The following is a 15884-nucleotide window of genomic DNA, read 5'->3' on the forward strand; positions in this document are numbered from 1 at the left end:
CCCATAGAATCCCAGAGTAGTTCTGATTCTGAGGAAGAGCAGTCCCTCCTGGGAGAGGAGCACGCTCCTCTTTCCCAGGGCCCACAGCTGACGGAGATTCCTCCCACCAGCATTCCTAGATTAGAAAGCAGTCCAGGGAGTGACAGAGCGCGGGAAGTAGTCTTGGTGGACGTGCGACGCCGACGCAGAGAGTGGCGCCAAATGGAGGGCGCAGAAAGGAGGCGTAGTACCCGGTTGGCGTGCAAACAACGGCTGCGCCCAGAGGATCCAAGGGAAAAGGGGAGGGACTCTCCCTAGTCCTTAAGTTCAGGGGCTGCCAGTGATTCCCTTTCAAACGGGGACCAATTGTTCCAACTTAGGGTATAGGTACTGTGCTGCTCAGATCTAGTTGCTACCTGTAGAGTTGTTAAGTTGTAAAAGAAGAATAAAGCTTTGAAAGGAATCCCTTTGTCTGTGTCTGGACTTGGCTACTGGATTAGTCTGAGAGAGGCCCCCAAGGAGCCCTTGACACTATCATTTTGTTGTGTTCAGATATTTAAAATGGTTTCAATTTTCATGTTCAGCGTTGAGTTTAAAACTTGCACTGATAGCAGCCTAGGAAACATTTGCTGAGAAGTGAGATAGAAATGTTTAAGACAGATAGATATTTGGTGTTCTTCAAGTGGAAAAGGACGAAGGTTGCCATCCTAAACGCACACACAAGGGCACGGATGGGGCACCTCTGGCCTTCCAGACTTTGTTATACTCCAATCCCCATCAGCCCCAACCAGTATGGCCAGCTCGCAGGGATTATGGGGCTGCAGTCCAACAACACCTGGCTGCCCAGGCTTGCAAAGGCTCCCATCCCCACAGAAAGCCTACTTCTGAATAAAACATATTGGATCCTAAGTCATGTATTTATTTGTTTGTTTGTTTGTTTGCTGTTTACTCATTAACAAGAATATTTTAAAAGCAAAGGTAGCTGTGTCGGCCAAAAGTATCAGAGGGCATGCTCCTGGTGGTTCCACACAGACCTATGGCCCGACTGAAGTCCACCGGGAAAAGAGCCTTCTGTCAGGGTGGACACTGAGCCCATAGAATCCCACAGTAGTTCTGATTCGGAGGAAGAGCAGTCGCTCCTGGGAGAGAAGCACGCCCCTTTTTCCCAGGGCCCGCAGCTGACAGAGATTCCTCCCACCCACATTCCTAGATTAGAAAGCAGTCCAGGGAGTGACCCAGCACAGATAGCAGACTGGGTGGATGCGTGGCACAGACGCAGAGAGCGGAGCCAAATGGAGGGCGCGGAAAGGAGGCGTAGCACCCGGTTGGCGCTCGAAGAACGGTTGCGCCCAGAGGATCCAAGGGAAGAGGGGAGGGATTCTCCCTAGTCCTTATATTCAGGGGTCTGCCAGTAATTGCCTTTCAAACGGGGACCAACTGTTCCAACTTAGGGCATAGGGATGCTGCTGCTCAGATCTAGTTGCTACCTGTAGAGTTGTTAAGTTGTAAAAGAAGAATAAAGCTCTGAAAAGAATCCCTTTGTCTGTGTCTGGACTTGGCTACTGGATTAGACTGAGAGAGCCCTCTAAGGAGCCCTTGACACTTTCAGTGGGGTGGCCCCCTTCCAATGGAAGTCCCTGCCTCTGGAGGTCAGGCAGGTGCCAACTCTGTGTAGTTTTCAGCACCTCCTGAAAACTTCTTTATTTCAGGAAACTTTCCTTGGTTGATAAGCCATGGTTTTATTAGCACTCTGTTTTGAAAAGAATAACTTTAATACCGTGTTTTACTTCTTTTATCTTTTTATCTTTTCATCATTTTATCTCTTGTTGTTCACCGCTCCGGAATCTGTTTAGACCTGGAGCGGTCTACAAATGTTGTAAGTAAGTAAATAAATAAAATCCATATCACTGTAAAGCTTTATTAGGTGATGTCAGTGGTCGCAAAATACTGTGCCAGCTTTCAGGTTCTTCAGAACTCTTCATCAGGTAAGGTGGCAAGCAAAGCCAAAGGGCGGATGGGGGGGAGTGGCTGATGTTCAAGCCACGGACGTGGCATTTGCTTACTGTTTTAAGATGGGGGGGGGGGCGCAGTCATTGAAACTAGCCTCTACCAGATAAGAATATTCCATTCAAATGAAATGGAAGCCACAATTCTCATGGGTCAATTCCCTTTTAGGACCCTGGGGTTGGGGGGGGGGGGGCTGGGCAGCACATAAAAGTTCCAGATCCACTTGGCTCTTTTTCAGGCAGCTGCCTGGAAAGGACAAAAATAGCCCATCACCTGCTTTGACCCTCATAAGAAAAGAAAGTGGTACTGACCCGCAGGAAAGGAATGATGTTATCCTTGGCAATGGCTTGAAGCAGCCGTGGGGCGCCAGTGAGGCTCTGCAAACCTGCCCCACATGTAGAGAAAAATGAGCCGATCACAATGACCCACGGAGAGGGCCACGCGAGGGTGCCCACCACCAAGTTCTTGTTCACTGCATCGCCATATCTGTAGGAAGGATCGAGGGAAGACACTTTAAAAGACTTGGCTTCCATTTACTGGCTATATGATTTAAGAGCATTTCCCCAATTAAAGTTCAAGACAGATTTCCTAACATGAGTCACTGCTCATGCAGACAATTCCAAGTGTATACAGAAGCTTCTAATCCAATGCAAGCATTGGAATTAAGGGTGCGATCCTAATGGGTTTCCCATCAGCCTTTGAACTCGGAGGCTGACAGGAACTCTATGCAGAGTGGGAGGAGCGCAGAGGCGATCTTCACCTCCATGCTCCCCGCACCTGGCATCTTAGCTAGAGGGGCATTTTCACCTATCTAGCTGAGGCGCAGGGAGGACAGCTTGTATCCCCGCTTCCCCAGTCCCCTCCCGTCCCATGGGAATGCCCCCTTTCTGTCCTCTCCAAGGTCACCTTTGTGACCTGTCTTCTCCAAGGCAGCTGGCGTGTTTCACCCCGTTCCGGCTGCAAGGGGAAGGGAAGAGGAGGTCGGACTCCTGGGTCCGAGGTCGGAGCATTATCTCTGACCTCAGATCCAGTAATCTGAACTATCCTATGGCTCCGAAGATGCTGTCTAGGGGCAACAGGGGTGCTCTCCCCATCATTATTTCAAATGTAAATCTAATGCTTTAAATGAGGGCTGCAGAACCTCTGTCGGCCGGGGGGCCACATTCCATTCTGGGGAAGTTTCAGGGGCCGCATTCCAAAGGCAAAAGGGGGTGGGACTGAAGGCAGAGGCAGCAGGGCCAAAATATCAGCATGTTTTAGCTTAAAGCTCTTTAAGCCGGTAACTAAACCATAGAAGCGGCTTTTCAACCTTGCAGAATGGGGATGGTGGAGAATGCACAAAAGATGGGAAACTACCAAACAATCAGGTGTCTGTCTGTCTGTCTGTCTATCTATCTATATTGCCCAATAGCCAAAGCTATCTGGGTGGTTCACAAAAAATAAAACCACAGAGTGCAGCATAAAACAATATAAAATATAAAAGCTTAAAACCACAATATAACAGTACAACCAGAATAAAACCTAGCAGCAATGCAGAGATTTAAAGTACAGATCGAAAACATCAGAGCTAAAAGATTAGGAAGCTCAAATGCTAAAATACTGGGAGAATAAAAAGGTCTTCACCTGGCACCAGAAGGAGAACAACGTAGGCGCCAAGCAAACCTCTCTAGGGAGCTCATTCCACAGCCGGGGGGCCACAGCAGAAAAGGCCCTACTTCTGGTAGCCACCCGCCTCACTTCCTTTGGCAGGGGCTCACAGAGAAGGACCCCTGAGGATGATCTTAGGGCCCAGGCAGGCACATACGCGAGGAGGCGATCCTTCAGATAACCTGGCCCCAAGCTGTTTAGGGCTTTGACTGTTAATACCAGCACTTTGAATCGGGCTCGGAAATGGACTGGCAGCCAACGCGACTGGAAAAGTACTGGCACAATGTGATCTCATTAGCCAGTCCCTGTTAACAATATTGCTGCCCTATTTAGATGCCAAACCTTTGTAAATCAATGTGGTGTAGAGACAAAAGTGTTGGCCTAGGACTGGGAGACCCCGATTCAAATCCCTGCACAGTCAAGACTCTCACTTTGTGATCTTGGCCCAGTCATCACCTCTCAGCCTTAACCTACCTCACAAGGTTGTTGTGAAGACAATGGGGCTTTTACCTAGGAGTTTCATAAGCCACTATTCAACATGAGCTCTCAGGGCAGCAAACGGTTATGAGAACAAAACTTTAAGTAAGTAAAACAGCACAGGAATGACAGCAACCATGTATGCTGCCCCGGCCTCTTGGGAGGAAGCCTAGGTTTAAAATGTCATAATAAGAACTAAAAACACTAGCTCAAACCCATTTCCTTGGGACAAGCAGAAAAAGGAAGCAAGCATTAGTCACTGCAAACCTTCATTTGATTGATGAAACCACATAAGCTGTACTGTGCCTATTCTGCACTTTCGAGTCCTGCACCAAGACCAGCTGAATTTTGCAACTTGTATACATTACTCAAATTAAAGTTGTGTATTTTGCATGATTTATTCTGCTTTACACTATTGGGAGGGGCAAAGTGCCATTTATTTATATATTTTAAGAATCTCCCTGCCACCTTTCAAAACATACCATTTTCCCAGGGCAGCCTGCAATCAAATTAAAAACATATTTAAGAATAACACCAACATCTAAAATAAATAAAAGCCAGAAGAGCAGCAACAACATTGGCTAGCCAACCTGACTTTGAATAGTTTATTACGGTCACAGACCAAGGCAATTTTTTATACAGACGAACGATACAACTGATTAAGAGTAATGAGATAAAAACAATAAATCTTAAAATGGGGCCAACTTAACTTTCCCCCTAATTTGCATTGAAATAAGAAAGAAACTTGCAACCTCCTCAGTGATATAGGATGAGTCACCCTTCAAACAAAACATCACCAGCTCTTCAGTAACAGACTAGCAAACTAATTCACTGCAATATTTTAAAACAACTTAAGACTTTTCAAGTTAGGATGAATGGCATTGTGATTGTTAGCAGAGTCTCGGGGCACAATCCTATCGGGATTCCCCTTCAGCCTCTGAACTTGGAGGCTGATGGGTATCCTATGCAGAGTGGAAGAGCAGGGAGGCAAGCTTTGCCTCCGCGCTTCTCCTGCTCTGCATTTTTGCTAGATGGGCGTTTTTGCCCATCTAGCTAGGTCTCTGTGGAGGGGGAGGGGAGGAGGACGGGGAGGGCTGGGGAGAGCTCATACCCCCGCTTCCCCAGTCCTCTCCCCGTCCGCAGAACCACTCCCTTTACCCCTTTTCTGAGGTCGCTTTTGTGAGCTTGGAGAGGCAGCCAGCACAGTTCTCTCTGCACCGGCTGTGCGGGAGGAAGGGAGCTCAGACTCCCAGGTCCAAGGTCGGAGCACTGACTCCAACCTCAGATCCAGGAATCCAAACTATCCTATGGCCCCCCAACACTGTCTAGGAACCATAGGATTGCTCTCCCCATTTTTTTAAAAAATGAGTCTACACAGTTGCTTCAGGTTTTTCAGCTCTAAAGGAACTGAAGCCCCACCTCCATCATCTCAACCACAGCTTTCCCCACCTGGTGCTCTCCAGATGTTTTGGACTTCCAATTCCCATCAGCCCTAGCCAGCATGCCAATGGTCAGGAATCCTGGGAGTTGTAGTCCAAAACATCTGGAGGGCATCAGGTTGGGGAAGGCTGGGTTGGAGAGGGTCAGGCTAGAACCGCAGAGAGCTGGGTTCAAATCCCCAGTCACCCATGAAGTTCACTGGGTGACCTTGGGCCAGTCATGGGGATTGTTCACACAACACGCTAACCCACACCCAGTGGTTGAGTGTGGGTCGCTGTTGAACCGTGGTTTAGCGTCTTGTCTGAACTCAGGACACTTTCCGCAGGGTGGCTTGTTAACCACTCTGAACAACCCAACAACAAACCCTGGGTTCTCAAGGCGGCTTGTTTGAGAAAAATAAGCCACACTGCCTGGTTAACAAGCCACCCTGAAGAAAATGTCCTGGGTTCAGACAACACACTAACCCATGGTTCAACAACTACCCACACTCAACCACTGAGTGTGGATTACTGTGTTGTGCAAACCCAGTCACTATCTTTTGGCCATAGGATTGTTGGGAGGAGGAGGAGGAGGAGGTCTGCTCTCCTTAGATTTTTGGAACAAGGGCAGGATTTAAACAAACAAACAAACAAACAATATATGAGGCTACAAACCTGCCTTTTAAAAAGAGAAGTGAAGCCTAAGATTCTCAGATGAGCCCATTACTAAACATTCTGTGCTTTTCAATAACTGAATGGAGTCACAATGCATGCACACACACAGCCCTTTCTGGCTACATGTTAGCAGCCAGCAAAGGTAAGCATCATGTAGAATGAATGGATGACATGTACTGTGCTGAAGAGAAAAGCAGTTTCACACAGCAAAAGTGAGAGGCAAAGCCATGATACTGACCCACATCTTCCTACACACAAAAGCAAAGCAGAAATGTGATGGTTACTTACTTATCTCTAAGAACGACACCTTCAATGCAAGCTCCAAATAGGATCACGCAGCTGAAATCTGAAGGTGCACATGCTTTTAAGGAAGCCAGTTTGATTTTTGACAGCGCCGGCGAGATGCAACACATTCCTACAACTGTGGTACTTCCCATAAAAAAACCCTCATGCATTTCTGTAGAGTCATGAAGTTACTCTAAGGCTGTGCCAGGATAATCTGCATAGCAAACTACCACACTTTACAAGGCAGCAAAGATGCTCCATTTTGGCTCTCTGCATTCTAGAGAGGGACCCTTGGGGTCAATTTCTTTTTGGCCACTCCATCTTGCCTTCACACTCTCCCTGGTTGCTTAGCAACCCCTGGAGATGGCATGAGTCCAGCCATTTCCTGATAACTGCCATGTACTTAGTTGCCCACCTCAACACAAGCTGAGCCCGATCACAAGAACGGGGAGGCATATGTTGTAAATGGCTCCCAGGTATATGACGCCACAGATAATATCTGGGGGTCGGGGGGAGTGTTGCTTAGATTTATACCACATTATTACAAGGACTTAGAGCGCATTACATAAATCTATACAATTTTGCTGATATTCTGAATGACGTTTATCTGTCTCAACATGTGGACCTTCCCTCGCGTGGTCTTAAACGCTTCAACTGCATTATCTGCAGTGACAAAATCAGATTTAAATCAGGGAGGACAACCTGATGCCCTCGAGATCTTTTGGACTACAACTCCCAGAATGCCTGACCGTTGGCCATGGTCAATGATTTGAATTATCCCTGATTCAAATTGTGTCATCTGGCTCACATGTGCCCAAAGGATGCTCTAAGTGAAATGTGAAGTATCGGGACTGTAGCTCAGTGATACAGCACATACGTCACATACGGAATGTCCCAGGTTCATTCCCTGGTGTCTCCAGTTAACAGGATTGACAAATTCCTGGAGGAGAAGGCTATCAATGGCTACTAGTCCTGATTGCCATGTGCTACCTCCAGTATCAGAGGCAGTGAGCCTATGTACACCAGTTGCTGGGGAACAAGGGTGGAAAGGTGCTGTTGCGCTCATGTCCTGCTTGTGGTTTCCTGGTTGACAGCTAGTCAGCCACTGTGTGAACAGAATGCTAGATTAGATGGACCCTTGGTCTGATCCAGTAGGGCTCTCCTTATGTTCTTATGATTCCAGGCAACAAGTTGGAGGAAAGACTCCACTCTTCATGAGAACCACTGCCAGTCAGAGGAGACAATACTGGAGTAGATGGACAGATAACCTGAACTGGAATACAGCAGCTTCCCCTGTACCAGAACCCTGGTGCATTGCTGTTTTTAAAAGATACAGACCAGAGATGTGGTGGCAATAGCAAGGATGGTTCCAAAAGGAATAGACTTCTGGGCATCCTTGAGATCTCCAGATCGGTTTGAGCCAGCCATGATCCCTTAAAAAGAAAGCAAAAATGTAGGTATGAAAAGTACTTCTAAACAACAATCAATCAATCATTTATGAGTACGATCAGTGACCAGCATGACAAGTAAAAAACACATACAACACATGGGAACACACAAAATACATAAGATAAAATAAAAACGCAAGGTGGGATAAAATGGGGAGAAAAATAGGGCAACAATATTATAAAGTTTATGATCGTATTGCGATCTCCCAAGGAGGATTATAGAGTCTCTGAGGTCAGTTCCTGGCAAGTTTTACATGCTGCAGCAGAGAATTTGGCACCACTGAGAGCGGTGGATGCATTTTGGTCAGAAAGAAATGAAAAGACATAAAACGTATCCAAACGTTAAAACCTGGCAGTTTTAATAAAAGAGGTTCAAGAAAAATTTGCATAGGTCACAGTAAAAGGAGCAATACAAAAGAACATGAGTCATCGATTTGGCCTCTCCAGAATCACAGGGGCACTTGCCTTCATGGTAGGGGGGGTTACAGTATCTTCCCTCCAGAACTGCTGAGGGGCAAACATTGAAGTGTGCTGGTGTAAAAGCTCTACGATGTTTTTCTGAACGACGACAATATAGAAATGTGGAGAGAACATTCATCCTCACCACATGCCCACCTGTCACTGAAGGGAAGAAGATGCCAACGAGCACCGTGAAGGATGTTGCAATGTCTGCATAAACGTACAGGTGAAGGTTGTTCTTATGTCCGGCCACATCAACAGATGGGCGATCAGCTTTCTCCAGGATCTCTCCTTTCTCCAAGTAATTACTCCAGATGTTATCTGGAAGGGAACCACCAGGAGCAGAGCGTGAATGAATGAGACAATGAATGAAGCATCTGCTTGCTTCCTTTAGAGGGCATAGGAGAATGCCTACACACAGTGATTCAGCAAGCCCAAGAGAGGTTGCGCTGGATGTACTGCTGTCTAGAAGTAAATTAATTATTTAGTAAAGTGCCTGATCAGTATATAAGTTATGGTGAATTCTGTGTTGTTTTTTTAAAAAATCAAAAATTCCATTACAAATTCTGCAACAAGAATAGCTAGATTCTGCAACCTGTATACATTATGCAGATTAATCCATTTGTATTTCTCTTATTTTGCATAATGTATTCTGCTATAGCTAGTCACAGGGAAGGGCAAGGACCTTAGCAAGAGGAGCCCACATCCCCCACTCTATGACCAGGGGAGATCTTATTAAGAAATTTCTTTGGCTTCAGAATGTCATCAGGCAATGCCCAGGCATCTCTAAGCACTGTTTCACAACAATAGGAGCTAGGAACTTATCTTTTAAAATGAAGGCCAAGTTTCTCTGAATTCTGCAACCAACAACACATCCTGCCACATTCTCAGTGTGTGCACACAGTCACAGCACAACCTCACCCACAGGTATTGCATTAAAATATGCGTACAAACTACGCAGCCAAAAAACACTCTATTATCATCTTGCATTTCTTTTTTAAAAAAACAAAAGCATAGAGAATATCAGGATGCTTAATTCTGTGCCCAGTAGCAATGTCTGAAGTAGTGTGGTGCAAATCTTCAAGTGATTTTCAAGCCCTGAACTTAAGTTCACATTTGAAGCCCACCTTTTCAGGGAAGCCTTTGACATAACCCATCAGTCCCCCTGTCTTACTCTAACTAAGCCGAGTATGTGTAACTGAGATGACTGCATATTCTTCTCTCATTTGCCCTTATTTCCACTCTCCCCCTGAATTTTTAACTGTAAGCTTCTTGGAGCAGACCAACTGCCCTTTTCTACTTTGGAAAGCACAATGCACATTGTCGGTGCTTCATTTAAAAATAACAGAGGAACCTGCCTTATACAGACCCAGTTCACATGACATAGCCAATTGCTGGGTTGTGTAACCCAGGAATTGGCAGGGTTGCCCACTTGCCACTTCGGTTTTCAATCAACAATCCAGGAACACCCCTTTCCTGGCTTGTTTTGTAACATCCAAACCCGGGAACTCTGGGCTATTTAGGGGCTAAGCAACCCAGAATTAACCCAGCAACAAACCATGGCTTAACTCTGGGTTGTTTAAACCCGAAATAATCCAGAGTTTCCAGGTTCACATGTCATGGAACACCCCAGTTCCTGGGCTGTTAACTGAAAGCAGAAGCGGGTAGGAACCAGCATGCTCACTCACTCCTGTGCACTCACAAACAAGCCATGGTTAACAAACCATGAGTCAGACCACGGTTCTATCTAGCTCTGGCTACACTGACTGTCATCGGTTCTCCAGGGTAGGGATTGAACCTGGGCCCTTCGATAAGCAAAACACGCACTGTGCCGCTAACCTATGGCCCTTCCCTTAAAGATAAAAGGGATTTCCCAGTCCTCATGGGGGCCACATTCCAAAAGGGCTGATTTAAAGCGGAACAGAGGAACTATACTGAGATAAACTCTTGATCCATCTAGCTCAGTAGTGACGACACTGACTGGCAGTGGCTTTCCAGCATTACAGACAAATGTCTTCCCCAGCAATACCTTGGAGATAGCAAGGATTAAACCTCAGTCCTTTGGCATGCACAGCACACCGTCTACCGAGGGCTAGGGCCTGAGCGCAACCATTAAAAAAAATCTTGCGGTACAGTTTTTGACTGTACCTTTCAAAATTCCACTTGCAGCTCCAGGGATCCCGACAATCTCAGTGACATTATTGAAGTAAAAGTACTCGTCGCACAATCCAGAGCTTGTGTTGAAACCAGGGCAGAACAGCTTGGTCAAGTTGGTGGGCACAGTGACGTTGTCAACAACTGTCGTTTTGGCACAAATATCAAACTGGTCCCTCGAAAGAGTCCTATTGCCTAGCATACAAACTCTGGGGAGAAAGGAGATTTGCCAGTTTGTTATGCATTACATTTTGCATATTTCTAAACAGAACCACATTATTTTATTTATTGATTTAAGTTTTATACCACCCAATGAGCCGAAGCTCTCTGGGTGGTCCACAAAATTAAAACCACAAAAATACAATAGAAAATGCAATCTAAAATATAATAGATTAAAACTACAGAATAAAAATACAACCAGAGTAAAGCTAGCATTACACACACACACACACACACACCCTCTGAAAAAGTTCCTCAAAGAACAGCAAAACATGGTTCATTTTTAAAATGTAGGAACGTTAAGATGAGCTCTGCTGGATCAGACCAAAGACCCACAAACAGGGCAAGAGTGAAATAGTCACCCCTGCTGTTTTCCCACAACACCTGACATTCAGAGGTAGACTGTCTCTGATCCTGGAGGTTTCATATCAGCCTTTCTTCCGAGACCGCCACTTTCAGAGCCGTGTTTGGTGGCGACTTGAGAGAGGGCCTTTTCAGTGGCCGCTCCCACAGGAGGCTAGATCCGCTCCCCATCTGCTGTCCTTCCACCAGCATGCAAAGACCACTTTATTCAAGATGGCCTTTGGCCTGTAAGTGGGTCCGTTGGGTTGGGTGCTGGTTTCTATTTTTTTTTCTGTAATCGTTCTGTTTTTCTTATATTTTAATGTATTCCTTTATTGTTTTAATCAGTTTTAATTGTGCATGTAAGCTGCCTAGAGCACCACTTTTTGGTAGAAAGGTGGGGTAAAAATTAAATCAATCAATCAATACATTATCATCACTGTGACTAGTAGCCCCCCCATAGCTTAATCCTCCATATATGTGCCTCACCCTCTTTTGGCCAGCAAACAAATATCTGAGGGACTGCCTGTCTCGCTATGAACCTGCCTGGCTATTAAGATCTGCAGGAGGGGCCATTTTGAGGGTGCCATTACCCAAAGAGGCCCATTGGTCGGGTAGGAGTGAAAGGGCTTTCTCGTATGTTGCCCCCAAACTATGGACTGCACTCCCTCAAGAACTACATCTGGTCCCCACTTCCTTGGCCTTTCGAAAGCGGGTGAAGACACATCTTTTCAATTTAGCCTTTTAAAGGAGAATGGCTAGTTGGAGAATGCTGGGAGCTGTAGGGCTTTTTTTGTCTAAACAGGCATAAGATTGCGCCCTAAAATGTGTTGCTTTTAATATTACTGTTTTTATAGTACAGTTTTTCGTGTTCTTGTTTTAAGGTTTTATTGTTTTAAATTACTGTACACACATTGATGGGTTTTTTAGCAGATGAAGCAGTACGTAGATGACAACCACCACCACCAATAACAACAAGTGGTGGCCTCCCAACTATGGAATGAGCTCCCCACCGGGGCCCGCCTGACACCAACACTGTCATCCTTTCGGCGCCAGGTTAAGACTGTCCTCTACTCCCAGGCATTTGATGGCACATGACAGGGCATTTATGCCAGTCATCTAGAGAGGTTTAGTATTGTGTTGAAACTGTTTTTAGCTGTCTAAATGGTTTTACATTTTGTACATTTAAACTTTTACGCTGTATTTTAGGCTGTAATTCATTGTCTTATGAATTGTTGTAAACTGCCCAGAGAGCTTTGGCTGTTGGGCGGTATAGAAATAAATAAATAAATAAATGTGGCAGCAAATACTGTACATTTCTCATGTGTTATGTTAGAAGAACTTTCCTTTGCAAAATCTACCATGCACGTCAGGTTCCCAGTTCTAATATTATGAATGAGGGAGGAGGAACCTCTTTCCCTTTACTTTCTCCACATTATGGGTAGTTTGAGAAATCTTTATCATTTCTTCCCACTGTCACCTTTTTTCTAATTATTTTGTTAAGCCTGAGGTGCTGCACAATCATAGTAATTATTTGTAAAACCACTTTTCTGTATAGACACCACACTCAAAGTGGTTCACAACAAAGCATAAACACAAAAATAAACAACTGTTCAAAACAGTTTCATAAGAGACATATAATTTTAAAAAATGCTCAAGTATCAAAACAACCCATTCATAATTCCTTACAGTGGAAGATAAGTCTATTAAGGAGGATAAGGCTATCAATGGCTATTTGTCCTGATGGCTATATGCTACCTCCAATATCAGAGGCAGTATGCCTACATACACCAGTCGCTGGAGAACATGGGTGGGAGGGTGCTGTTGCGCTCATGTCCTGCGTGTTTCCCATGTGCAGCTGGCTGGCTACTGTGTGAACAGAATGCTGGACGAGATGAACCTTTGGCCTGATCCAGCATGGCTGTTCCTATGTTCTTATGATCCATATCAACAAACTAATTCTATAATTTAAACTATGGAATTCACTTCCACAACATGTAGTGATGGCCACCACTTTGGATGGCATGAAAAGGGGACTTTGGATAGCTCCTCTAGAGTGCTGACTGAAACCCAGTGTGGATTCACCACCCCACTGACATTGCAGCCACCAGCCTCCAGTGGTAAAAAGCATGGTGGTCAAAGCAGCTCCAACCCCCTGAGCAATTGGCCCACGCTTTTCAGGGTACTCCTTCCCAAAATATGTGTCTATGGTTCTGTAAAACCCACATTTTCTGTGTGGCTTTTGAGTTATCCCAGCCTTCCCCAACCTGGTACTCTTTCGATGTGCTGGACTACAGCTCCCATCATCCCAGCTCAGGATGACTGAAAGTTGTAGTCCGATGCATTTGGAGAGTACCAGACTGGGGAAATCTCCTGTTTAATCCTCACTCCCAACAGTATCCAGTTTAGAAAATGTAACTGTATTTTACTTATTACCCCTCCCTCCATCGCCTTTTCTCTCCCTCACTCTCAATATTGTTTTCCCATTGTTTAGTTTCAATTGTAAGCTCCTGGGGAGCATAGCCTTTTCTGTTGTGGCATCCCAGTTGTGGAATAAGCTTCCCAGACAGGCTTGCCTGGCGCCTACATTGCGCTTATTTCAGTGCTAGGTGAAGACCTTCCTATTTTCCCATTTTAGTCTTTCAGTTTCTGTTGTTTTAAATCTGCTACTATATTTTAAATCTTTGCATTGCTAAGTTTTGTTTTTTATTTTTATTGTATACTATGGTTTTAAACTTTTAAACTTTTGTTGTATTCTATCATGCTGTATTTTATGGTTTTAATTGTTGTGAACTGCACAGAGAGCTTCAGCTATTGGGCAATACAGAAATGTAATAAATACATTAAAATGCCTAGGTACACTGATTAATTCCAAAGGGGAAAAAACAAGAGTATCTTGTAGCACCTTAAAGACTAACACACCTATTAAGGCATATGTTTTGGGGGACACGTCCTCTCCATCAAATATGTGAAGTATTATCCTAGGGTGGCAGATACGTAGGTTGGCTGTATGGATAGGCTAGCTGTGTGTGTAATTTTTGCATTAATTTCCCTCTGAATTCACTGCTTACAAATTCCCCCCTCCCCCTACAACCATGTGTGTGTATATATATTCTGTGTGTGTGTGTGTGTGGCGGGGGTGCGTACACACACGTGCCACCCTAGGGTAATTCTTCATGCAACTGGTGAAGTTGACTCTAGACCATAAAAGCTGATGAAATAATAAATGTGTTAGTCTTTAAGAGTTTTTGCTGCAACAGTCTAAAATCATTCCAGAGGGGTAGCAGCATTGCTTTGTTAGGGAAAATCACAAAAAAGAGGTCTGTAACACCGTTTTAACACTAAAAAAAATGTATAGCGGCACACTATAACAGCAGCAACACTGCCAAAAATCCCAGCTGAATTAATACATTTACTAGAGTACTGTATTCTTCTCTCTCCATTGATAATTAAATTGTAAGGAGCTTATGGAAGCAAACTCCATTTCCAGGCATAACTATACGGTGGCATTTCTGAACAAGATTTACTTACGGAAAAACAGGTGGATCAAAGATGGATTTGATTGCCCCAACATAGATGGATAAGATGGATATTATGACACAGGCCAAGAAGAGAGATGCAAGTTTGTTGACGTATTTCACACCTACAAAGACTACCACAGCCATTAACGTGAGGAATAAAGTCCCATATACTCGCATGTTATTCAGTGTACTGTTGGAAGTATCGTGGGCGCCCATCGGATGGAAAATGGCGGCTTGGGGAAAGATGTATGTCTGAAACAGTTAGAACATTATCTTAGAGAGAGTCTACAATAAAAAGCAAGCCATTAATGATGTTTGATGGGCACCCACACACACACCCATGCAAGCAAACTAACAAATTAAAGCTTTAATACCTTAACATAGCCAATGATCATAAAAGAGGGAAGGAATTGCAGGCAACACCCTGTTTAGCGATCTATGACTACAATCCTATACCCACTTGCTTGGGAGTAAGTCCCACTGAACTCAATGGGGCTTTCTTCTGAGTAGAGATGGATAGGATGATGATGATGACGATGATGACGATGATGATGACGATGATGATTGGCCAACAGTTATAAAATGCCTATATTTTCTAAGCCCTGTGCCAGTGGCAGCTGGTGACTGCAGTTCCAGAGGGGCTGTTTTTCCATTCAGGGTTCTAGTTACCAGTAGCCAAAATGTGAACAGTGCTATTCAAGGGGCTGAACCCATTTGGGGGATAGGGTTCAGCACCATAGATAGCACGGTTAGAGTCTTGGCTGGTGGTAACTAAAACCCTGAATGCAATCACAGCCCCTCTGGAACTGGAGTCACCAGCCTCCACTAGTACTGTACAGATATTTAAATATAGAACTCACAGTGTAAGAGAAAAGGATAAAAAGGGAATAGTGAGGGAAGAGGAAAGAGCAGCAGCTCTTCCTCTGGCCAAAAAAGGGCTCAGGTTGGCTTCCTCCTTTGCCATGAAATTTTTCCTGGGAGGCAGGGAGCCTCTAGAAGCCCTAATGTCTCCCTTCCTCCTTCCTACTTCTGCTCTCCAGTCCAAGGACTTTGCTGCAAAGGCCTTAAAGCCTCCTGCACTTCTTCACATTTACCTTCCTTGTCTCATTCATACACACACACACACACACGTATGTTGTTGTTGTTTATTCAGTCAGTCGCTTCCGACTCTTCGTGACTTCATGGACCATAGCACGCCAGGCCTTCCTGTCCTGCGCTCTCTCCCAGAGCGTGCTCAAGTTCATATTCATTGC

At 44.9% G+C, this 15884-nt stretch overlaps 1 protein-coding gene across 3 annotated transcripts in view; it reads right to left on the bottom strand.

Annotated features, from left to right (window-relative positions):
- SLC12A4 (solute carrier family 12 member 4) overlaps positions 1-15884 on the bottom strand; it is a 106266-nt gene that overhangs the window by 25115 nt on the left and 65267 nt on the right. For all 3 annotated transcript variants that reach the window (XM_084811981.1, XM_084811982.1, XM_084811984.1), the window contains exons 7-12: positions 14642-14883; positions 10544-10758; positions 8552-8716; positions 7823-7921; positions 6492-6549; positions 2298-2472 (exon numbers count right to left, since the gene is read on the bottom strand). In XM_084811981.1, the coding sequence (XP_084668107.1) occupies positions 2298-2472; positions 6492-6549; positions 7823-7921; positions 8552-8716; positions 10544-10758; positions 14642-14883 (954 nt within the window). The remainder of the gene's footprint in view (positions 1-2297; positions 2473-6491; positions 6550-7822; positions 7922-8551; positions 8717-10543; positions 10759-14641; positions 14884-15884) is intronic.

This window comes from Heloderma suspectum, chromosome 8 (assembly GCF_057233095.1).
Source record: "Heloderma suspectum isolate Gila_16-S chromosome 8, 16-S_ref, whole genome shotgun sequence".
Taxonomy (NCBI): domain Eukaryota; kingdom Metazoa; phylum Chordata; class Lepidosauria; order Squamata; family Helodermatidae; genus Heloderma; species Heloderma suspectum.